Raw genomic sequence first — 25,288 nt, forward strand, 5'->3', positions numbered from 1 at the left:
ACTTTTAAAGCCGGTTAAACAGAAGCATCCACGTTCTTCTTTAGATTTAAATTACTCCAACATAGCAATAAAGCAAGCAAACAAAAACCAACACATTTTTTGCCACAGCCAGTGATCTCCTTGGAATATTTGAGAATTTTCTGCATTTGGCCCTTTGAATCGTTCCAGGACTTGTTCCTCAAAAAAAGATTTGAATCGCAAGAGTGAATGAATTCAGAACAAGTGATCTAACTTCAAAGCAAGATCCTTTTTCAAAGGGGCTTTTGGAGGATGTTTTATATTTGGAATACTTAAATTTTCTGGCAAGTAGTCCCGGTTTAATATTGGGTAAGAGTAGTTTTTTTCCTCCTCGTCCATTGAACCTAGGAGGGATGGCAGATTCTATTTTAGGAACAGCTTTGAAGATAAAGAGTTGGCAACAGCACAATTAAAACACAGGCCTGAAGAAACCAAATCCACAGCTCTTAATCGTTACTTTTTAATCTACTCGAAGCACGGAAGGATGTTGAAGGAGACCTTCTGAACAAGTGTATGTCATAAACCTGTCTGTAAACCACAAGACTACAGCCAAACCTGCTTGCTAAATCAGTAACACCTGTGGATTTCTTTCACCTTTAAAAGCTCAACAGGTGAGGGGTTTCACAAGAACAGTCCAGTACACCTATATGACATCTCTGCACCAAGTGCATTTGGGGTGTCTGTGGTGGTTCCTCTCATGCTTTTAATAACATACAATTTAGATCACCTTTTCTGTACCACAATTACAATTAAAATAATTACTTTCTAAAAACTTGCAATGCATTACCTATATTATTTTATCAGAAAAGTTTTAATGCAGCTTAAAACCACAGTTAGCATTAGCGTTCCTCTCCTTTCTGTCCCCTCTGCAGTAAGGAAACATAACAAAATTGCCAGAGCAGTAGCATATTCTCTCTTCAGACACCCCATTTTTTATGTTTATGCATAAAAACTTGGAAAAGGGCACAGAATTATTTTCTAGGTTGCACTATTTTGTGTATGACAATCACTGATGAAGGCCAGAGCTTGCCAGGCAGCAGGAGTTAATAGTTTTAAAATTGTCAGCAACAACTGAAGAAAGCAACCTCTTCTATGAGGATTTAAACCCTATAAAGCCCCACACAAAGTTGTTGCACTGAAATAATAATGTTACTTCCTTGCTTATACGTAAGAGTATTCACAGAGAAACTTTTAAAAGATTCCCTATGCAAACAGAATAGCAAAGAAACTGCTCAGCATGATTTCAGAACAAGTCAAGCAAAAGAATGCAAGGAACAAAAGGAGAAAACAAGGAAAGGAGGTACACCTGAAATCAGTCTCTTCTATAAACAAATCCTTCACTTTCCTACTCAAATACTCCCCAAAGTTTCTCCATCTATTCTCATTTCTCACTGACCATTCTTCTTAGTTCCTTGCTAAGTCCCTTTGAACTTAATTCCTTAAAATGACAACACTCGGGAAACTGCACTATTTGTGCAAATGCCCATGACGCTCCCCCCAGTAAGTTTCCATAAATACCAAGTTTCAGTAAATTTCAAACCAGATTTAACAATGAGAAGAGTTCTCAAAGAGCTTTGATTCATCTAAGATTCACAGACACAGGAAGCTGGATAAAAGCACCAGGCGCTAATAAGACCTCTGACTGAAAAAAAAGGATACAGCACAAATGCAAATCTTACCAGACTTTTGGGAATTCATACATACTGTGAGGGGAAAGGGGAATTAAAGCTTCTGCTGCTGCTTTGACCTTAGACATCAGAGAATCCAACTTCTGACACAAATTCATGGTATGCCATACTTTTTAGTTCAAAAGTTTGTAGAATGATTTGTTAACATGTACTTCTCAATAGCATTAACAGTAGTTGAATTACAGAAAACAACTTCTCACTTCAAACATTTTCAAGGACACAAGATGCATCATTTAGTCTCAGGTAATTATTTACTACTTGGGATTACGCTTACTGAGACAGTAAAGACAGAAGTTTATGTTTCTGCCTTGCAGATATATTTAAGAAAAGAGTAGAACACAAAATTCTGAAATTTTGCACATATAGCCAAACGTGCATGGAATGTGCTGTCTTTAATTCATTATCAAGCATTTGATGATAATGCATCTCTCATTTTTCACATCCTATGTAGTGCAGGATATTTACCTGGTGGGGGAATCAGAGGTGGAGCAGTACTGACAGTTGGAGGGGGTGGGAGGAAAAGAGGTGGTGGAAGATGGGTAGGTGGAGCTCCTGGAGGGAAAAATGGAGGTGGCTTGGTAAAATTGTCTACTTCAGGATTAGATCGTTCTGAAAGAACCTGTAAAATATCAAACTATAGTTACAATTGCTATGTCAAAAGGGTAGAAGATAGGTTTCCTCTCTTTCCAGTTACTACAACAGAAAGTATTACTTATGCACCTAAAGAGCCATATTCAGATGGTTTAAGTTCTAGCTGCATCCCTACGTTCAGTGTCCCATACCGGCCAAGTACCTCTGAGGGTCTAAGAGCAACCAACAGGGAACAACAAACGTTAAGATCTGAGAGGGAATATAAGCCATCTGAATATGGCCCAAAGCACCATCTTAAATTTATATATAAAGTAAAATATTTAAAAAAAATCAATATGGAAAGCATGAAAAAACCCAAGTGTTTAAATTACTTAAACACCGTGAAATCAGCTGAAAAACACATGGCAGTGTTTTCACTGTAAGCACTACAATCCATTGTTATTTTCATTGTTTAACCTTAACCTGCATGGAAATGCAGCCAGGGCACCAAGCAACTTTGATTCTTTTCCACAGGCAAGTCAGGAGAGAAAAAGTGTATTCAATCTTAATGCATTTAGTTGTTTTTTTAAGATAATCCAAGCCCGTAAAGACTAAAACCATAAAAACTAATCTTACAATTTATGGTAAAATAATTCAATATAATTAAAAAAAAGAAGTACTATCAACTATTTATTCCTTCACAACTTATTTTTAAAAGACTCCATTTCTCAAACTGCATACGAATAGGCTTTCACTTTCAGCATTAGTGTCTGGCAGGAATAGGGGAGAAATGGACAGTCAGTTTAAATATTTGACACTCAGTAAACAAAACGCTATCCCATGCAGGAGCCAATGCTGTCTCCTGGATTGTAAGTCTGCAACATTGCTCATTTCCTTTCAGTAAGAAGTATACCAAAACATTTATCTGTTGAAATATATAAAATATTTCATCTTAATATATTTCAATTAACTGCCACAACTTTCTTCCTGAACTTAAAGCTACTTCTGTATTACTCATTCATACATACTGAAATGATCAGAAGCTATTGGGAAAGCAAAAATGTCTTTTAGTCAAAGGTAGTGTGGAAATCTGCAGTGTAAAACCTGTATGTTGCTGTTTTCATTAGCACGACGTCGTCCTTCCACCCTGCTGATAGTGATGGTCTGTCCAATCACGTCTATTGTGCCAGATAATCGCCTGCAACACAGGACAAACCAGAATCAACAAGCAGAATTAGAAAAGCAAAAAAAAAAAGAATAATAAAAGAGAGAGAAGAAAGTCTTATGGACTTCTCTCATTCTAAATGCCAGGAGTTCCTTCTCCTGTATAAAACATGAAAGAGCATTTCTGAAGAACATTAAATGTGATAAATTTGCTGAACTATGCAAGTGTGTGGAACTAAACAATGCAGCAATAAAGACTCCTGTAGGATGAAGGCTGACTCTCCACATTCTCCTTCCATCCCCTACAAGATAATAAAGCTACACTTCCATTACTGATAAAAGAAAAAAAAGGAACAATACAGTAAGATTACAAAAAACCTCAGTAAGAAAAAAATATATTAAACAGAACTTCTACAAAAATCTAAAGTAAAATAGTTATAAACTGATCATTAGAAACAATTTCTAAACGGCAAGAAACCACACTGGAGGATTCCACAGAAGATCAAGCGAAGGTAAGTTAGGAGGCAGAAATAAACATAAGCCAACCCTACCATGCATATTATCGATATAGCACCACATACTGAACAAAATCAGCTTCCACCTCTTATCTTGGAACACGCAGTCTCAATATCAAACAGAAAGTATATGAAACTAGTAGACACTGACTCTTAAATTAAATCTTGCATGAAACTCAAAGGAATCTTAGACCAGCCATTCATACTTCTGTTCCTCAGTTTTCCAAATGCAAAACACCTCTCTCCCTCAAACACCTCCAAAATATTTGCATAGCTAAGCACTACGTTCACCTTCTTTAAAGAAACCGGCAACAGAGCAGCACAAGACCCACCTCAGTCTCCCTTACAACCCAATCAGGCAACAACAGAACATAATGTAAATTAAGAACACCTATCTTAGAAGTAGTTAGCAATGGACTTTTAGAGAAAGATGACAAGAAAAGTGACATGCATATACACGTTCTTTCCCTCCCCGTTTCTGCCAATCAAAAATTTAAGGACTTCCCATGCAACTGTCTTTACTAGCCCCTGATTAACTTGCATTTGCACAATCTTTTTTGAACACACTTTTACTTTTGATCTCCACCAATGAGATCTGTCTCAGCTATTTTTTTGCCTGACAATGGTATTTGGTGCCCACAGTCCTTGTGTTAAAAAAAAAAATAAAATAAAAAATAAAAAAAAATCCCTGTTCTCTGGCAGTGTAGTATTTGTGGTACTTCTGTTATATCTATTCTCAGTTGTCTCTTTACTGAGCTGAACTAGTCCACATCTCTCCTCATACAGAAGAGACTCTATAACTTTCATTATTTATTTCATCTTTTTGTGGACCCTTCCTACTTCTACTACATCTTTTCTTGTCTGACACAAACAGAACCACAGGTAATATTCAGCTCTCAATGCATCACGGCTTTATATACTACTATAATGACTTTTCTCGGTTTGTTCCCCACTGCTAATGATGACTACCATTCCATTTTCTTATTTTGGCCAACACCGCAAATTGAACTAACATTTTGGGGAGCAGCAACAATAATTCCAAGATCTCTTTCTCAACAGGTATGATTATTAATTATTAATGATTAATTTGAAGAAGTGCATCTTATTTACAAAAATGCAATCTAGGATTTAAATTTTCAGTTATTTGCAGTGATTTCAGTTCACTCTGAACAAATTATTCCAGTCCACACTGGAGTCAATGTGTGAATTTTAAATGCAAATGTATCTCACTTCAGTTTAGTCAATCTATTAAGCTTATGCCTGTTAGACTTAAGTTGTTCCTACTATAAAATTCTTAACTTCCATGTACATATTCACATAGTCTGTTGTTAAGAGAGGTATCTTTAAGCCCCCAAAACCATCTGAGATTGTGGCCACACAGCTGTCAACTGCAACTTTTTATTTTTAACTTTTCAAAGCAGACTAAAAATGCTACACTGAGGGTAAAGACACAATGGCATTCCATTGGATACAAACACTAAAATTTAAAGCATAATCAATCTCTCAAAATCTTCAATAGATCAATCACATGGGAATATACTGACAGTAAAGAAGGACTCCAGGCACCAGTCCAGAAAATAATATGACAAGGATCTGAATGTCATCTACTAAAACTAAAACCTGGTATCTGTGACATTGGGGAACTGCTATTTTGCAGAGAGGAAGAATGTAAAGTATGGTGAACTTTCCTGTTTGCAGCCCCAAAACAAACAAAACTCAGAAACCTAGGCTTTATAGATTATTTATAACTCTATTATCCTTATACAGATAGAACAAAACCTACCTGCTTTGCAGCCCACGGTTAATTTCTAAAAGAGGTTAAAAAGCAGGATTCACTTAGGTCAACTGCATTAGAAAATAAGGTACAAAATTACATTGCTAATGTATGAGCGAAACAAAGGTACATCTGTGTCACACCTATAAGGGAAACCATAGTAGAGAAAACTGACAATATTTACCAATAGCACGATACATAACAAAGTAAAAGGAAGACTGGGAAAAAACTTTCAGGAAATTTCAGAAAAGAAACCCATAGAAAGAAAAAAAATAATTCTGATTTTAGAAGACAAGTTCTTGTATTTTTTCTATCTAGTGGACTACTAACCGCATTAATACAAATAGCAGAGAGAACAGCTGGAAATTGGGATTACAGGCTCCAAGTTCTGCCAGACTGATAGCTCTGACCCCAACTACTCAAATACCTGGATTCCAATGCAGCTGAAAAAGACACAGCAGACACTAGAGCATGAAGGATCAATTAGATCTCCCAGAGATAATCTAAAGTTCCTTGGCAGACTGCATACTGAGGATGATCCAAATGCCTGTCCTCTGAGCTTTTCAGTATCTGGGTTTAGAGCTTCCTCCCGGATTTTAAAGCAAGCTCATAAGCACAACAGTTTGGAGGGAATAAAAAAGTCCAATGGTACAAGAGTCTGAGAACACATCTGCAAACTAAAACAGTATATAATATACAGCAGCCTCTCCAAGGATAACACAAGTTTAAGAAATTCTCTGATCTTCTAACATCCTATCCTAAAAGTCAAGATTGTTTCAGACTAAATCCTGAAATAATCAACATCTGCTTTCCTAATCCTCCCCAGTGGTCTTGCATGGTATTCCAGCACCACCGCGCTTTGGATTATTATTATTTTGCTTGCAGTAACTAAATTGGAAACATAGGTATTATAAAACAATTGCTAAACCAACTGTTGCACTACCAAAAAAAAAAAAAAGGACAAGTGAATTTTTGTAAAACAACAAAACTTTGTCAGAGTCTTCACTCCGACAGCCCATTTGGGTTCAGAGTTCTAAGACACTGGTTCTCCTCCATTGCTGGTATCTTGTCTTAATTATCTAAAACCATACCCTAGAAAATTCATTTTACCTAGCTTTCGTCCTTGTGTATTATAGATGACTCTCTTCTACAGCAAGTCCCTCTTCACATGACCCCCCGCTTGGCTCGCTCCACTGTTTTACAGGGCTTCCACTTGGGAGTGAGGTATTTCAAATTAAGACTTTTCCTCTCTTGCACTGTTTGCACTCTGCCAGCAAATCTTGGAATCAGCATTGAAAACACAGGCAATGGACACCAATGCAAGAGTACTGGGCATTAAAGTAATATGTGCATCAACCATACTACAATAATACCAATTTTGCTTGGGAAGCAGCCCAAGTACAACACTGCATTATCAAAGGAAGCAAATCTAGACTACCAGTTGGTTCCTAGACATCAACTTTACTGAAATGAACAGGGCTTTCATTTAATTTTTCTAGAGTCTTAAGAGTACACCTATGCTCACTCATTCTCACTGAGCTGGTGCTTTATAATTACTTTTTTAATAATGTTTTATAGTGGTATGTACATTGTTTCTCCCTGCAGCTGCCAAGAGACTTAATTTTTGTAATGATGTATGAGTTCAGGAATTTGCCATCATACCTTGAACTTGACAAATTCTCTACTTCCGAGACTGCAATAATGATTTCACTAAGTACTCCACTAAAAGAGCTTGAAATTGAACAAGAGAAAGCATATGTTCAGTTGCAAATGGAGCAGCAGATGACACCACTGTCAAGAGCATCATCTTCATAAAGGCAAGAGAGGCATCTGAAGTGTCCAGAATTTAACAGTTCAGCAGTTCTGCAAAAGGGGCAAATCTGAAGCCTCGGATCTTGATTAAGTCATAGCGAGTTGGCACATGGGGAAATTTCAAAGACTCCCCAGCCATTATCTAGCTTAGTGATAAGATGTTAAGCAGGCATTACTGTCTCAGTGCTGTATGCAAAGAAAAGAAAAGAAAGGGCTTGGTTTGTCCCTTACACGATCAGGACACCTGGGATACAGATGCATTTCCAATGGATACACCCAAACATAAAAAGGCAATCCACGCGTGTGGGATGCACATGAACCCACAGCAGAGTTCATACAAAGTGTAGCTTGAAAGGAACATTCCAGCAACTCAGTGATTTCACTCTAATTAGAGAACGGTTATTTATGAGCTATTTGCACTATGAATACCACCCTCCATGGAGGTATTATTTCTTTAATTCAGAAAGATATCTCAATCTCATTTGGCAAGCTGAGTTTATTTAGGTTCGGCCGAGCAAAAGAGAAAGGGGGAAAAAAGAAAGGGGGGGAGACGAGACAAACCCAATTATTTTCCAAATTCATAGCTTCAGAAATCACTTATCCCCACCACAAGTAATATAAACAATTAACTGCTTTTTGGAAAACCCTCCCCCCCCTTTTCAGAATTCAGAAACAGTCTAACTGCTGGATGCCACATTTATTCACTGGATTTATAGTCTAGTCTAAGAATTACAGAATTATAGTATACTTTAAAAACTGTATTTAATATGTTCTTGTGTTTCTTCTTGTCTTGCTTATGTGTTTTATGCTTTATTTTCCTCCTCTTGAGGACAGCCTCAACTTTGCTGAGCTCACTTACCACTGATTGATATAATTAAGAAGCAAACAAATTTAATACGGAAATCATTGATATACAAAATAGACATTTTTTCAAAATAATATCTGAGTTTTCATCATTTAGTCTCGCAAGGCTAGTTTATGAAACAAGAGAAACCTGTGTTTTTTCATAGTAATGACATATCTCAAATCCATTGTCTATAAAAATTCTGTTTACAGAAAGGCCCAAGCACAGGGAAAGCTGATAAATAGCCCATCACATTGTCAGGCTAATTCCTCTGAAAGCAAAATTCATTTCAATGTAATGTACTCTTTAGTAATAACCCAAAAAGCATAAATAGAGGTTAAAAAACTAAGAGCTTCTGACAGAACAAAGTTTTGTGATGGAGAGCTATTCTAGATATTACTGGAATGAGAAAATACCAGTTTTTGCACCCAGCTTGTAAATGAAACTTCTGCTTATTTCTCTGCTACTAAAGAAATACTACCTTACAGTCCTTGAAAAATGACATAAGGAAAAGCACTGGTCTCAAAAACAGTAAGATAGCTCTATGACCTGGCTGGTTAGGACAAGTTTGAAAGATGTCAAATCCTCTTCATGTTCTAGAAAGCACTATACTCCAAAGAGATTCCCTCAGGTTTTTACCTTAATTGTGACTATGCACACAATGAATCTTTAATTAACTACCTCTAGAGAACAAACATTTTATTTTATACCATATTGTTTGTATACGATGTGCATTTACTAAACCATTTCCATTAAGTTCTAACTCCTCCTTCAGGGTTACACAACATTTTATGCTATTCAACAGCTCTAAATATCACAGAATCAAGACAAGAGGTTCAGATGTCATTTCTAAACAACCAATAGCTCAGCTATGATTAAGACAGTCATTGTTTACAAATTCAAGCAAAATTTCTCACACAGACACGTTGTATGAACAAGCACTGAATTTTTCTTTGAATTAAACATTTAGGATGCAATTTTAGTGGAGCAGTAACTCTTATTTGCTGGTGAGCAATAATTCTGTTTCTATTTCGTAAACTACAACCTCCATATTGGTAATGAGTAATATTCTTGCTAGACCTCAGAGGTTTTTTTTTTTGGAGAATTTCAACTGCATTCATATGCAAACATCTACTGTACTCAAACTAGAAAGGTAAAAACAGTAGGCACAAAATCATTTTAATCTTCGTTTACAAACAAATGAAAAAAAGCAAAAACCACTATCTGTCCTCAGACTTCCCATTAAAGAGAAATATGTGCTGCAATATCTATGTGTAAAATCATCCACGAAGTGATGCTGCAGCCCTGACTAGTAAATGGGGGAATTAAAATGTTAAATTAGGATCGTGCCCTGATTTCCGCCCCCCCCCCCCCCCCCCTCTCAGGTGATTTGTCCCTCCTATATTGTTCCTGCCACTTTCTGATACCTGAACTGGCTTTTCTGGAGGCAGTGCTTGTCTGTGACTGAGAAGAGGTGCAGCTTCTGGCAAGATAAATTGTCTAGGTCTTTCTTTTCTTGTGTCTCTATCTTTTCTGCTCTTTGAGTTCCTTTTCTCCTCATGCCCAGCTCCTTACCAACCCCCACTGTATTGGTAAGTATCCCCAAATACCAACTACTGCTAGAAGCTGAGAGAAGTTTTACTGCTACATGAGAAATGCTTCCAGCAATTTCACAACAAAGCTATTGCAAATGCCTCATAGCATAAAGGCAATTATTTTAAATTATCAGAGAGCTGGATTGCCAAAAAAATTCTGCCTAACTAATTTTAACTCTTTAATTAAAGGAAAAAAAAAAAGTCCAATCCCATAAAACACTGCCTGGTTATAAAGAAATTAGTAATACAGGTTTTTATATACTGAAAATAGTAGCTGTGTTCTGGAGAAGTCATTCAAGTAAAAGTATATATAGTCCATACAGTTAAGACGTATTCATTCACTGAGCTACTCTCAGACTTTTGAGCATACAATTTTCTTTCAAAATCTCTTCTGACCACTTGGTAGAAATACCTTTTTCTTTACACAAGAATTTATTTTAAGCAAACGTATCCAGAGGAGCAGATGTTAAATATGGAAGGAAGTCAGTTTTGCCATTGTAACAACTTACAATGACAGTATTCACACTAAATGTATATAAACCAACCTATTCCAACCACTGGAATGCACAAGTGATACAACTGGAAATGTACCATTTTGTTTCCTCTTTATCAACAGACTGACTTCACTTACTGGCTTCTCACTCTTAAAGATATACGGGTTTCCCAACCTTTGCTAAGGTAAACTTAGCTCTGGAGAAAACAGACACGTCTTAAGTTTCTCAGGAAAGCTCTGATTAACAACCAACATACTAACTTTAAACCTTTAAAAATCAGAAAGATGGTCACTTAAACTTGGGATTGCTAACTTCAGGCAGGAAAAAAAAGTATCACATAAAAATATGGTATAAAAGACACCTATGGTAAGATAGATTTATCCTAGCTAAAGCATACAGGAAAGATTTTACTTACGAAGCCTACACCATGCACGTGTATGATCTTATTGTATTAAGCTTTCTTACAACAAATGCAAATTTCACAGAATCACAGAATTTACGCAATGCATTTTTTCTACAACTTTAAGCTTAACTACATTTTAATATCCTGGTCATTAACTACAGAGATTCTCCGTCCACCAACGAGATGAGTAAAGAATTCAAATCCTGTAACAAAACCTGTACTAGATACAGATTTGGAATCCTTACCCTGTGATCAGTACATTCAATTTTGAGAACATCATACATCAGAAGCAATTCAGAAAAGAAAAGTAAAAAAAATAATTACAGGGTTGGTACAAAGTTTGGAAGACTTTTACTACTTCTTAGACAAAGAAAAATGGAAAAAAAAGAACTAAAATCTAATAAAACCCAAGCAGTACAACCTGATAGCTCAAAGAATTTAGGCTACCAGGAGGAATATTCTAGGAGTGAAAAGAAAAATGCAGACAAGAGTATCAAGCAAGATTTTTTTTTTCCACCCAAGAGAAATATATTTGGGTGTTGAACTGACTCTTAAAGCAGGGAATAATTGAACACAAGTGCCTCTGAATTACTCAAGGTACTTACGGATGCAGTACTGAAGACAAGTCATAGATGCTAATCTTTAACTGTTGATGACAAAAGCATACAACCTGCTCTACGTCTCTTACCATAATTTATAATACAATGGCTTTTAATTTGCACAGAACCAAAACTCCTACACAGGGTCACTTGATAACTAAAGTAAAGCAGAAACATGGATTCATCCTAAGCCAAGTGCCAGGTATCAAGCAGTAGCTTACATATAAAGGACAGAACTTATTAAAAACCTGGGGCTGGGAGAAGGAGGGGAAGAAACCCTAGTAAGGAAATAACTTCTCTCATTTCAAAGGAAGTCTAGTAAAATACTCAAATATGGAGAAGCTAAGCCTACCTTGCAGGAAAGAGACTGGGTTCCAGAAATCCTTCTAGTTGTTGAAGTCATAGCTGTCTGATTCCGTCTTGTTTAACTGAAAACGTGCATTAGCTAATACCCATAAAGACACTAGCTAGAAACATTTTGTTGGCCAATCTAATTCTACACAAAAAACACGGTGTCATACATCAACACTTGGATTTTTATAGCTGCCTTGTTATTTGGTCCTACTCTTTTTTCTCCCCTTTCCTTCTACTTTCTCTTTCCCAAATAGCCAAGAAGGTAGCACAGCATTCATGTGTAATGGTGACTGAAGGCTAAAAGTGATTAGGATCACTCTTCCCCTCATTTCTAACTGTTACAGAAACATATTTTCCTTTTTTCCTACAAAAGTCAGGAACTTCAAATACACAGAGGAAACAGTATAAAAAGTTTTTTGGTCTTGAGTTACAACTGTCTAACTGACCTGTTTGTTGGAATTCCTGATTTGAATAAGGCAGGAGGAGATGTGAAATCAGCTTTGGTCGACTGCACTGCCAACTCTTTCTCCAAATTTCCAGTTCTGCCCTGCTGTACCTTCAAAATAATGTTTTATCATTAGTTTAACCTCAGAACTGTAGTAGCCCCAACACTCAACATAGCACATAGCCAACACAAAAAGTAAAGCCCAACTTTAAAAAAATTTTTTTTAAATCTGTCACCTTTGCATAGCTGGTAAAACTCCGTATTTTATAAGGATATAAGTACCGTGTTTAATATATATAAGAAGCAATATGCCAGAGAACAAATTATTACAGAAGATTACACAATTTTAATATTTATTTTCCAAGCATTTGATTTGGACATGAACAGACTAAACTGATTTTCTTGGAGAATTTCCTGTATGAACAAAATAACATCTTCATTTTTAAAAGAAGCAAACTTATTAAAAAAAAGAAAAATCTTCATAATCTTAACGACAGATATCTAACAAGTCTGCTACCCAACAACAAACCATGAGACAAGAAACTGAGTGGATTCTCCGTCTGCCTTACTGACCATGAGGATCTAGTAACCACTTAATTTCCGAGTCATACCAGGAAGTCACCTCATACTCTGGGTTATGCAAACTTTAAAAGATTTTTCATTAGTTCAGATTGAATACTTCAAAAACATACTGCTGTTTCTGAAGTACTGCAAAATTCCAGACACACGTTATTAAAGCTATGCAAGACCTTTGGTGCAAGTACTTCAAGTACTGTTTGACTTCAGCAGCACATTATACATGAAAGAAAAACCTACATGGGTTAGCATTAAAGACAAACCAGTACTGATTCAGTTTTTAAAGACACTCCCACTGCACCAACCACATAGCTACATCACTCTACGTAGCTAGTTTACTCATAGTATAACATCATATAGGCTGTGATCTCACAGCTTTTTGTAGGCAAATGAACTACTAAGCTTTTGCAGAATCTCACTTCTAAACACAGGCATCTCTTTCCCAAACCCACAAAAACACACATAAATAGTTAAAATTTGTTAAAAACTGAATTAAACTTTAGTATCCAGAAATACGGGGGGGGGGGATGTTTGGTTTAAGTATTTATCCGAAAAATCTGCAAGACTTCTATTCATTAATGAGTAACTGGAAAATGTAGGAGACAAAGGGATGTTTGGTAAGTATTTATCCGAAAAATCTGCAAGACTTCTATTCATTAATGAGTAACTGGAAAATGTGTGAGACAAAGAGTTGCCAGTTACAGAAGATTAATCGAAACATACCGTGTAAATTACATGACACTTAGTATCTCAGAAGAGTGGAAAAAAGTTCATGAAATTAATTAATAATTATATATAAACTATTATAAAACACATGACAAACTCTTACAACACAATTATTATCTGTACTGTTTGACCACTGGACCCCCAAAGTGTCAATATTGAGCTAGAAATAGGGGAAGCTTTGGTTTGGAATACTTCTCTGAACTGTTGTCCTGAAGGAAGAAAGATAAGTTTGAGAGTGTAGCCAGCTGCAAATCGTAACTCCCATAGCCTACCACTTCCACCATTCCATAACACTATTGTAATGATAACGGAGGAAGGCAGAAAGCCCTGGGGAGCTTCTGATCTGTTCTTGCTAAGATAAAGTCAAAATGACTAGATACCCTCAAGTAGCGTATGAGGGGAAACAAAAATACCTGTCTGCAATCGATGCTTCTGTCACAGGAGTATACAGAAGAAAGCAACAAACAGTTCCAAGTCAGTTTAATGACAGTTCAAGAACAAAAATAACTGCATATTGAAAATAAGCAAAATAAGTAAACTTTGTATTTCAATTTCATCTTTAGTATCGAACGAAAGAGTAAATGAGAAAACAAGAAGTTGAAAAAAATGTTCAATCCTTAAGATAAATCCTGTCATATAGATTTTTCTGCTTTCTGAAAATCAGCATTTCCGAACGGAAAAATATTATATATATAACATGATTTATTGCCATCTAATCCCAAGAGGACAACAGAAAAATATGGAAGATTGATTTTCACATCTCAGAGTTGCCAAGGGTAAGTGTTACCAAACAGAGTAAGAGCTACAAGGCTACAGGAAAAATAAACATGCCATAATGTACAAAAGCTTCCCCAGCACATCTGCACAAACTCTTTTTTGTGCACAAATCTGCACATACAAATGCACTACAACTGAAAATAAACCCATCACAAAGAAAAATTAGTTTCACTGGGAAATTTGTTAGTTCACCCGGCCACTAACTCACATGCTTGCAGAAGGGTGACGAACAAAGCAACTCTTTTTAATCAGCATTTTGTGACATACGCAGGAAGTCGCTGATGTAAGATGAGAGTTTGAAATAATGGCTATGTCCATTTCAGTTGTTCTTCTATCAGTCTGTGGTGGCATGGGAAGCAATACTCAACAAAAATGAGAGCAACCAACAAAAGTTTACTAAAATTCACCTTAAAAAGATGGTATCTGCCATCGAGAATCTCTGCACTTGGTCTTACTTCCATAGCATTGTCTTCAGCCTAAGTTAAATAACACATTGCCCATTAAGATACCATACAACTCTTAAGTGATGGGCCACAATCTGAATAACAGTACAGATGCAATCTAGCTGTAGCTAGTCTGTCACACTATCCACGCAAATTGCCAGTGAAGCAACACAGGAACACTCCAGGCTCAGGGTGGGGAGTCAGGTGCAAACTCTAGCAAACACACTAAACTAGGCAGAACAAGCTTATGACACACAAGCAGCTTTACAGGGGAAAAAGCATGTAGAATACCACAAAAATTGTACTAATTACCGTAATTTTATTTGTGGCTGAGGTAACTGGTAAAATTTCAAGACCCATTCGTATTCTCTTTTGTTTTTCACAGTAAGCTTTCCAGGTATCTTCATTGAACCCATAGTTGAAATAATCAGAGAGATCAGCCCCTTTAAATAGAAAAGCACAAGTTTTTAGGACATTACAAAGTTCATCTTTTCTTTTCTTCACTGAACATACATACACCTCTATTTATAACATCAAAACGGATTAGGTATTGATCTAAAAACATACTACTGAAATGTACAATACAGTCTTACATCAGTAAACACAGAGTACTCATGGCTAAGACTATAAAAACACTAAAATTGTTTTAAAATTAAAAGTATTTTTATTTTGAGAGACCAGACATAACTCAAATGCAAAGAATGTATTTCAAATAGCTAACAGTTCAAACACCAGAATATTATCAAAGGCTTCTTTTTTCCATTTTGTAGACACTATTTGCATTGCCAAAGCAATATACAAACACTAGAAAAAAACCATACACAGCAGCAAGATGTACTGCCACTGAAAAAAGAAACCACCAACGCTGGTATTGGACAAGTCTGGCCAAATCACTTGAGCCAACCAGACAATACACACAGGAGGCTTATGGAAAGCCCATGTGATACCAGCTTCTTCTTCAAAGCTTATGGACATCTGTGTGTGAACACAAAGAAGCACAAGCAGCTACGTTTCACCATTCTTCATGCTCAAACCTGCTAGAACTATTTTCCATTCTGCTTTCTCTTCTGTCCTATGGCACAGACCAATGGCAGTAATCTCCACAGAAATACACATTTCCAAAGAGAGTTCAGGATATACATGTATTTTAAAAAAAAATAAAGGGCATGTCCTACAGTCTCTTTTTGCTAACACGTGTGCGGGATGTATATTAAGAAACATGGCACACCCACATACCCTGTGGCACAGCACAAAGGCAACAAGTAACTTAGCTGCTTCTTCCAAGTTATATTTGTACAGTATCTTCTACCTATAGGGTAGGTAACATCTACATGCCGTAAATGGGAATTATTATTCAAATAATCTACTGAATACCTACATATCAGTTAACGTAAACCAGAGCATTACCTGGCTTTCTCCAAGGTTTATCTTCGAAAGAATCTAAATCTACTTCCAGAAGTGGCACACCATTAATACTCCCTGGTGCATCTAGATCCACCCCTTTAACTTTTGCACCTGTGAAGAAAAGTTAGAAAGTTAGAACCTTCTGTCTCTATCAAAGAGAGTTTTAACAGTTGTAACACACTTAAAATAGAAATAAAAAGTCAGGTTTAAATTTATCAAGAAGTTTTGGAAGTGAAAATTATTTCCTTCATCCAAAACAATCAAACATTTTTTTGCATTTTTACTAATATCACTGTGCAAATTTTCTTACCAGAAGATCCATAAGCTCGTCCTCCTGTCTTAATATTGAGATTCACAGGTGCCGCTCCATAACTTAAAGAAATTAACAAAACTGAATTAGACAGAGAAAACCCTTAAAACAGAAGAAAACACAAAACAAGAGTTAGCTAGATCCAGAAACAAACTGGACCCAGGCTCAATCGCCATCCTGAATCTCTAGCTTTCCAAGCTGGTAACACTGTAAAAGTAAAGAGATCAGCCTAGGAGGAAGAGAGTGTACCTTTCTATGCTCAGTAGCAACTTCTCCAACTAATAAACAGTTGTGAAGCAAGTCCCAGTCACTCTTCCTGAGTTGAAAGGATAAAGACCTTGATAGAAACAAGAATGGACAGAACCAGAAGAAGAGAGAAAGGAAAAATGCAGTTCATTTAGGGATACAGATGACACTCTGGAGATTAGAGTAAAAACAAAATTTAAAAAAAAGAAAGGGTTTAGATCCTTTTCTCTTTTCATAATTATTCCATTTAATCTGTACAGAAGTGGAAAATACAAGCATTCCTCTACAATGACTGAAAGGCTGTCTTTTTCAATGTACTTCTAGCAATGACCTATCCTTGTGGCCAACAGAAAAGTATGTAACATGTCACTTTCTAAAACACTTGAGAGCTTTCTTCATAAAAATGCACTCAGAAATCTAGATACTGAGCTGATTTAACTACCTTAGGAATTACAGTACTGTTCATTTGGAACATTAAGAGCTAGCTTTCACTACCATTTGCGTTCAATGTAGCTTATCCTCACAGGTGGTATCGACCCATAAACATAATGAGATTAGTGTATAACTAGAAGGCAGCGTATAGTTTACAGTACCCCTTCCATGCAGTTTTAGTTTTCATTCAAGTGCTAGAACAGTACAAAACATTTAGCCTTCTGGTCTGTCATGCTGTATTTGTGCATGACTTTGTCAAACAAATCTTACAGGTTTTTTTAAACAGCAGTTGACTATTATACGAAAAACCATTTAACCCTATAAAAGGAACTTGTTATACTGAAGTTAAAATGAACAGCAATGTTGAGTTTGTTTTAGATTACTGCCCTTCCATGAACTTCCTGTCCAATTTGCCCAGAAAAAAGGTTTTTCAGAAAACAACCGTTTCTACATAAAAATTTCTACTCTAATTAGATTTAGGATCATCTGCTCATTGTCTTCTGTATTCATGGAAAGAGCACCAGCCCAGCAAATCCACTGAGAAGATAAACCTACTTTTGCTTTAGTCTCACAAAATTTGAGGTCATTGCCTACACCACAAGCATACTGCAAGTTATTGAAAGCAGACAAAGAACTGAAAGAATTGCTATTTTTTATATTACATTGATTTGCACAGTTAGTTTAGGATATGAAATACTGAAAGTTTAAAAATACTATGTTTCAAAAATGAGTAAATCATCTGCATTCTAAAGTTAAGAACACAATAATACATATGAGTCAGACCTACCTGCAGACTTGTCATAGTTCTACTAAGAAATGACGCCCTAGTAACTCTGGTTTTAATAAGCATAAAAACATTAGGGTTGCCAAGACAAACAAGCAAACCGCTTCTCTCAGAAAACTTTCATGTGATGAAAAATAATATTTCATAATTTTGGGTAGAATTAACACTGTTCAAAAGTGTTCAGTGAAAAACAAGCTCTTTATCAAGAGAAGAAGGAATATGGGGCAATAACAGTAGCAAAAAATTTCCTGTGTGGTACAATTGCCTAAACCATGATCTTGAGAAATTATCTCCAGGGACTGGCAGCTCCATCCTGAAGTACATTAAAATCTTATTTGAGAACATCAACAGGAATTGAAAATATAGAGGCCTAATTAGAACTGTATCCACTACAAACAGGACCAAGGACAAATGTTTCTAATGTTCTTTGAGCTTACCGCTCTACCATTTGCAACAAAAATGTCACCATCACAATACCAACCCTAAAAATGCTATGTAACATAGCCATTCCATAATAAAAACCAACTCTCTACTTTACAAACTTAATACAATTATTTCTCAAAATCTGAAAACAAAATTCAACTTGTACAACAGCTCTTCCTTTAAGACATTTCATTGATTTCATTTCACTATTTTGTTTTAAAGTCACTATATCATTAAAAACATTGCTAAAGAGATGAAAAAACCCTAAATTGAGACTTACTATGCATATAGTTTGACATTGACAAGTATTAAAGAGCCTGAATTAATAATTAAATGTAATCTTGAAAGTTCCCCCAGTTAACGTTTGCAAATAACTTACCCATACTGTGGAGCTCCTGTTTTAATATCCCCTATGGTGACTTGAACATCATCTTCATCATCATCACTATCACTATCACTGTCATCCTCAGCCTCTGCCACCTTCTACAAAAGAAAAAGTCATTGCTTAGACAAAAAGCAGCCACTTACCTTTATAGCGGAAAAATAATCCAGACAAAACTATCCGTTCTAGAAATCTTCGAAGAAGAGAATTCTCCTTTTCCTAGACCTCAGAACTGAGTAGCATTAACAGTAAATTTAGGAGGCTCATCTGCTGAAATGCTACAAGTATCTGAAACATCTGGATCAAAATAGGGAAGTATCTTTAATACTAAGCTCTGTTTCTGAAACATGACATTTCCTAAATAAGCATAAAATAGTTTCCACTATCTAATATCCTTCTTCCCTCTATCTAGCTCATACACACCGGTTCTACTCTGATCTTGTCACTCAGGAAAGAACTTAAAGATATGCAAGACTAGCTTCTTGCCATCCTCAATTACATATCCAGAGTAACTCGAATAAGTGTTTCTCCAGTTGTAGATGAACACTGCACTTCAGAGAAATCTATTTAGTTTCTAACATCAGTAAACTATATAAAATACTTGAGATTTTTCAGCGAACAAGCTGAAAAAACAGACAGAAGATCACACTGCATGCTGTTCTGTCCCACAGCATTCAAGCTTGCTGGTAAGTAACACAGGCATGCCAGTTCATACCAAGAGTTCATCTAGTCCAGTGTTTTGGGTTTGTTTGGTGTTTTGTTTTGGTTTTTCCCTCCCAGAGACCACAGGGGAGAGAAAAAACAGGGCAAACACATATGATGCTCCTCCCTAACACTCTTTCAGCTGCTGATTATTATCAACTCAGGGCATTTCCTAAGCCAGTTATGGTTTGTCTATTTAGTAAGTCCCAACGGATCTTTCTCTCAAGTACTTGCCCAGACTTCCCTTGGACTCTCTCTATATATAAACTCCCAGCAGCCACACTCTCTTTGGCAAGGAGTTCCATAGCACCGTCTACTGCATGAAGATCCAACCTCTTTTACTTGTTTTCATCCTGGCTCCCACAACTTCTATTTCACAGTCCCAGTTCTCATATGGAAGGGACTGTAAGGAGTCAATCTTTATTTATAGCCTCCATACATGATTTTGTTAGCCTCTATCATATCCTACATATGCCTGTCTTCCAGCCTAAGAAGTCCTTGCCTACTCAGGCATTCCTTGTATGGAAGCTACCTCAATTGCTCTTGCTGCTCTTCTTCTCTCAACTTTTTTCAGTTGAAGTAAAGCCTTTATGACATGAGGGGCACAGAACAGCACACAGAATTCAGGATGCAACTGAACCATGAATTTATGGTATAATGGTATCTTCTGTTTTGTTCTCTATTCATTTTCTGCTACATCCCAAGGTTTAACTACTTTTTAGACTCCAGACAAGCACTCAACTGCCAACTTCACGGATCTTTCTACATATCTTAGTGCATCGCTCCTAAGTGGTAATGATCCACTCAGAGACCACCATTTTATTTGTAAACCTGTTTTTCCTCCCGTGAACATCACTCTTTTCTGCACAGAATTTCAATAACCATTTATTAACCAGTCAGTTCTTCACAGATAGTCCTTGCTTTTACTATCTTGAATAACTTTTTAACATCAGAAAACTTGTGATCCCACAACTTACTCCTTTTCCAAGTAATTTATAAACGCATTGAACAGCACAGGTTATGCACAACATTCCAGAGAATCCCCACTGGAGGTGACCTTCCTTCACTGTGAAAACTGAACCTTTACTTCTACTCTCTGTTTTCTATCTTTTACGTATCAATTATCCATGTGGGACTCATCCTACAGCTGCTTAGTTTTCTTAAAATCCTTTGGTGAGGAACTTCTTCAAAAACTTTGTGGAATCCAAGTGAACTTTATCAACCAGATCACCCTTATTCACATACTTGCTGACTCCTTCAGCAAGAGGCTGAACATACTGAAGCCAAGTTGATTCTGTCCAGGTAGCCTGCAGTTATCCAAGCACAGCTGAGCTCTAGCCCTTATCTATTATACTGTCTACTAACTTGCCTGGTACATAGATTAGACAAAAATAAGCAGCTGCACAGAAGAGAAGATGTTGGAGTGCAGTTCATCTTTGCTATACAACATTAATATAATTTACGTAACAATTAAGAGTCTAATCGGGGGGGGGGGGTTTAGATAGATATTCTGTAAATGACAGCTGAAGATAGAAGACAGTCGTTCAGTGCCCCACGGCTGAAAAGTACAAGTTCACCACTCTCTCACACACCAGGCAACCCACACAGTAGAGAGCCATTACAAATGCATCAAACAGAAAATAAAATTTTGTCTCGAGCATGTACTTTTTCAACCAAAACCAATTTCACTTATAAACAATGATTTCTTAGTTCCCTCCTTACTGAAATATTCACCTTCTCTTATTCAACCAACTTAAACACCATCCATTTTTCTAGGTTGCTGCTGACCCTTCATGTGCACTTTTTACCATGAAGATCTCAATTTTATGGAGATGTTCTAATGATATCCTAACAATGCTAGGCTTTATATAGGTGAAAAATACAAGATATGCAAGTACAAGGAAACTGTGCCAATGGGGATTTTCAGAAATATTTTAAAATCAGCAAGTCCAAAAAAGTATACTATTGTCTCCTTGTACCTAACATATTAAATCTACTGCCCACTTACAGTATTAGCATCAGCACAAAAAGCCTTTGGTGCACTTAAAATAGAGCTTTTCAGTTTAAACAACTGAAATGTTTTTTAAGTTTTTATAAGTTTTTTCCCCCCAACTTTAAATGAGTTGTAATATCTTTCATAAAGTATTAGATTTACTGAGAAAAATATTCTTTTGAGAGAGGCCAGTCCTTAAAACTTGCACAAATATCATAATGATTTCTGTATCACTTAAGAGATCTCTTGCAAGATATAAGCTAAAAAATCCCAGTGAAGTAAAATTACGATTTGTTCATAGAACAGATTTAAACTGTTCCCATTCACAGTAAACTGAGGCCTTTTATCAACATTGCAACTGTAAATTTCATTTCCTGGTCCTTTCCTTCATCATACTAACACTGAAGTTATAAGACATACTGAACATTGAAGACTACTACCAAACAAACAAGACTGTTATGTTGCCTTTGAAAGGCACATGTAATTCATCTCTTGATCCATATTTTCACACAGTTCTGCAAATGCTGATTGGTTATCACATTCAAAAAAGAAAAATGATCAGAGGATTTTATTTTCCTATCAGTGAGGAAAAATAGAGAGAGTATCATTTTGAAAAGGATGTCTTTGAGAAAAGACAGCTGTCTTGAAGCACCATCTTTCCCCCACAAAAAACTGGAAGTGCTATTCATATATTTTCGGTTAAGTTAGATTTAAAAAGTGTACTGCAGCTGGCAATTGGATTTCCTAACTTAGTAACTTCTACAGCGTTTCTGCAGATAGTGTCAAACATCTTTCAGGAAAAAAAAAAAATCAAAGGCATACACTTACGCATTAATTAATTTAATTGCAAGTCCTAGCCAAATTACGAATACCCCATAAATCAAAACAAATTAAAGCAGTATTTCAAAAACACATTTAAAACTACCGTTTTCACAACGCCATTTTCCGCAGCTTCCTCTTCACTTCCAGGTGGGGGTGGAGCACTTAAACAAAAACAAACAGGAAAAGATAAAACTAGGTATTAATGCACATATTATTTCACACATATCAGCTAATTATGAAAAAAAGCCTTGCTACATCATTCCAGAGAAAAGCCAAAGCTCCAGCTATGTTCTGCGTTAATTAAAAAAAAAAAAATATTAAAAAAATTTCTGGATGAATATAACTTTATATTAGCAGGACAACATTTAGCTATCATAAATCATACTAACTGGATGTTTGTACAATAGTTGGAAGTAATAAGGCACTACACCTGGATCCTCTTTTGAAATCAAAGTGAAATCTCATAATATATGAAGGGAGAATAACAGCTTTTTTTTTTCCCTGCAGACTGACACTTTTCAAAGACATAATGGAAAAAACATTTAAATACCCATAGGTAATGTTGCACTGAATCAGAATTCCCACATCTGCATTGTGAAATTTTCTTCGACCATATGGAATAGCTACAATTCAATGATGAATTCAATTATATTTTTACTGTAGACTGAAAACTGTAAAAATTTTAAAACTACCGGTCCATCTAAAATGACCAGCACTGTCTAATCCATGCAAATGAGCTGTCTCACTGTGCTTACCTATTGCTGTTTCTTACACAGCAATATTTTAATTTCCACAGTTTCATTAACTGTTAGGATGTTGCATCACAAATAGCAAAGTAAGCAGGGAGCCATTTAGAAACAATATTCTTTCACTGAAAAGATATTTCTGAAACGGAGTGAGAAACTGCCAATTTTTATCAAATAGAATGATTTTGATCTGTCTTCTGTTGGCAAAATACCCACTCGTGAGTGTTGCACCAAAACCCAACACAGCCCAGGTATGGCCCCAGGATTCAAGCTTGACTGTTTCACTTCATCACCCAGTAAAATGACAGACTAGCTACAGAACCTGAATAAAAACTCACAATTTTTATATATACAAAGAATGCCAAAACTGAGAGGCCAGAGACCAAAACTTTTAACAGGTAAACTGTCACCACACTTCCAGAGTTCCAGACATAACTCATAAGATGCATAAGCTACCATTTGTTATGCTTTTGAGTGCGTAACTATGTATTGTGGCAGCCAAATGCCAAGCTAGACACTATTGACCAGAAACTGGAGTAAAACACCACTGTTTCTAAAGATTATTTCGGTTGCCATGCAAATAATTTTCTTAAACAACAGTAATACTGACAATAGGTGCCAGGTCAAGAAAAGGTAACTGCACACAAGGAATCAATTGATATGGAATGGCTTCCAAATAAAGAGCAAATAAATAATTAGAATTCTTTGTCCTGGAAAAGAGATGATTCAAGACGAATGCAACACAGGTCTAGAAAATTGTTAAGTGACATGGAAAAGGTGACAGGAAACAACTCTGTTTCTTATACTACAAGAACTAATGGGAATCAAACAATTGCATCTAGTAGCTGCTTCAAAATGATATCGTATGTAGTCAAGTGGTGGAGGTCATTACTGCTGTATCACACTGTGCCTGTCAAAAGTTGATGTCAGTCCAAAAAAAGCAACTGAGCAAGCTTACAGACAAGAAGTCCACCAAGGGTAACTGAATTCAAGAGTTCTCATTGAAAAAAGCTCTGTTGACCGTTAGCATTTATAGAAAATAACACTGCATGTTTTCTTGCATTGGCTTCTCCTTTATTTGTTTAATTTATCTTGACAATCAACAATTTCCATAGTTTCTCAATTGTGAGACTTCTTTCATTCAGTATGAGAGACTGATTCCTATTTCCAGTCAGTCCTTGCTACCAACCTCCATCAACTTGGCAGATTTTCAAAGAAGCATCTTTGTGCTTTCTCTCATACAGCTCCTTGTAACTCAAGCAGGCTCCCCCAAATACTTCCAAAGCTTTTTCTAAATTTCTTTCAAATACTCTCTTACTAATAAAAAAACCATCCCCAAAGCCCTAAGCCGATGTGTTATGCGACCTGCACATCAAACTAGCTGGTAATCTTCCACTGCTTCCTTGTATTCCTCTTTTTGTAACGACATTGTAAACTCTTTGGGAGACAGACTGTCTTAATTTCTAAATTATCTAGAACAAAGTCCTGATCCATTACTAAGGCTGCAAAGTACAATGATTACAGAAATAAAAGACCTGTTGGCATTTTGTAAGAGGCTATTGCTGTCCATACAGTTAAAACTTAAAATAACTTTCATACTCAAGTGTCCCAGTTTCACAGGTAAAACTGTTCCACAGAAAAGTCAAGTCATTCTAGCAGACCAAACATACCATCTTAAGGGGATTTTCAAAGGCACCAGAGTGTGTTCAGGTGCTATGGACTTTCAAGCAGCCAGGAAGAAGAATGTAATGAATACAATTTTTGTGCAGCCACGCTACAGGACCTCCAGTTGTCAAGATACTCACCTAGCTTTTTCTTCCTCTGGTCTCTCTGCTTCATTTTCATCTACCACAAGAGAAAAGAAACACAGTAGTTAAGAATAAAATCCCCTGAATACCAACCCTGACAGATATCTTGCCACGCAGATTATTAGGCAACTCCTCAGTTTACTACCGAGCCATTTTCATAACGTTTCAATTGTGAAATCAGTCGAGCAGACCCCTGAGCCCTCACAGTGCTCTGTACTGACAGGTCCACCACAGGGGCAGGATTTAGTTTACAGGTTTCATTACGATTTGAACGTAAAGAAAGTCCCTAAAGTTGCAAAGGAAGTTTATGCATAAAAGGTTAAGGCTGCTTCAGTACTTCAACGCTGGGAGCCCGGGCGGGGGGGTGCTGGGGAAAGGCTCGGCCGCCCCAGGGGTGCGTGTGGGGCAGGAGCGCCACGCGGGCCTCCCGCCGCGGAGG

The 25,288-nt window shown here is 36.6% G+C and overlaps 1 protein-coding gene across 1 annotated transcript in view; it reads right to left on the reverse strand.

The window, feature by feature from the left end:
• Positions 1 to 25,288, reverse strand: part of FIP1L1 (factor interacting with PAPOLA and CPSF1) — a 47,010-nt gene that overhangs the window by 18,949 nt on the left and 2,773 nt on the right. Inside the window, exons 4-13 of the mRNA XM_009277459.1 lie at positions 24,847 to 24,886; positions 22,399 to 22,456; positions 18,776 to 18,879; positions 16,512 to 16,573; positions 16,205 to 16,312; positions 15,110 to 15,240; positions 14,762 to 14,830; positions 12,277 to 12,386; positions 3,381 to 3,474; positions 2,172 to 2,325 (exon numbers count right to left, since the gene is read on the reverse strand). Coding sequence (XP_009275734.1) covers positions 2,172 to 2,325; positions 3,381 to 3,474; positions 12,277 to 12,386; positions 14,762 to 14,830; positions 15,110 to 15,240; positions 16,205 to 16,312; positions 16,512 to 16,573; positions 18,776 to 18,879; positions 22,399 to 22,456; positions 24,847 to 24,886 — 930 coding nt within the window. The remainder of the gene's footprint in view (positions 1 to 2,171; positions 2,326 to 3,380; positions 3,475 to 12,276; positions 12,387 to 14,761; positions 14,831 to 15,109; positions 15,241 to 16,204; positions 16,313 to 16,511; positions 16,574 to 18,775; positions 18,880 to 22,398; positions 22,457 to 24,846; positions 24,887 to 25,288) is intronic.

Source organism: Aptenodytes forsteri, unplaced genomic scaffold (genome assembly GCF_000699145.1).
Source record: "Aptenodytes forsteri isolate BGI_AS27 unplaced genomic scaffold, ASM69914v1 Scaffold65, whole genome shotgun sequence".
Classification (NCBI taxonomy): domain Eukaryota; kingdom Metazoa; phylum Chordata; class Aves; order Sphenisciformes; family Spheniscidae; genus Aptenodytes; species Aptenodytes forsteri.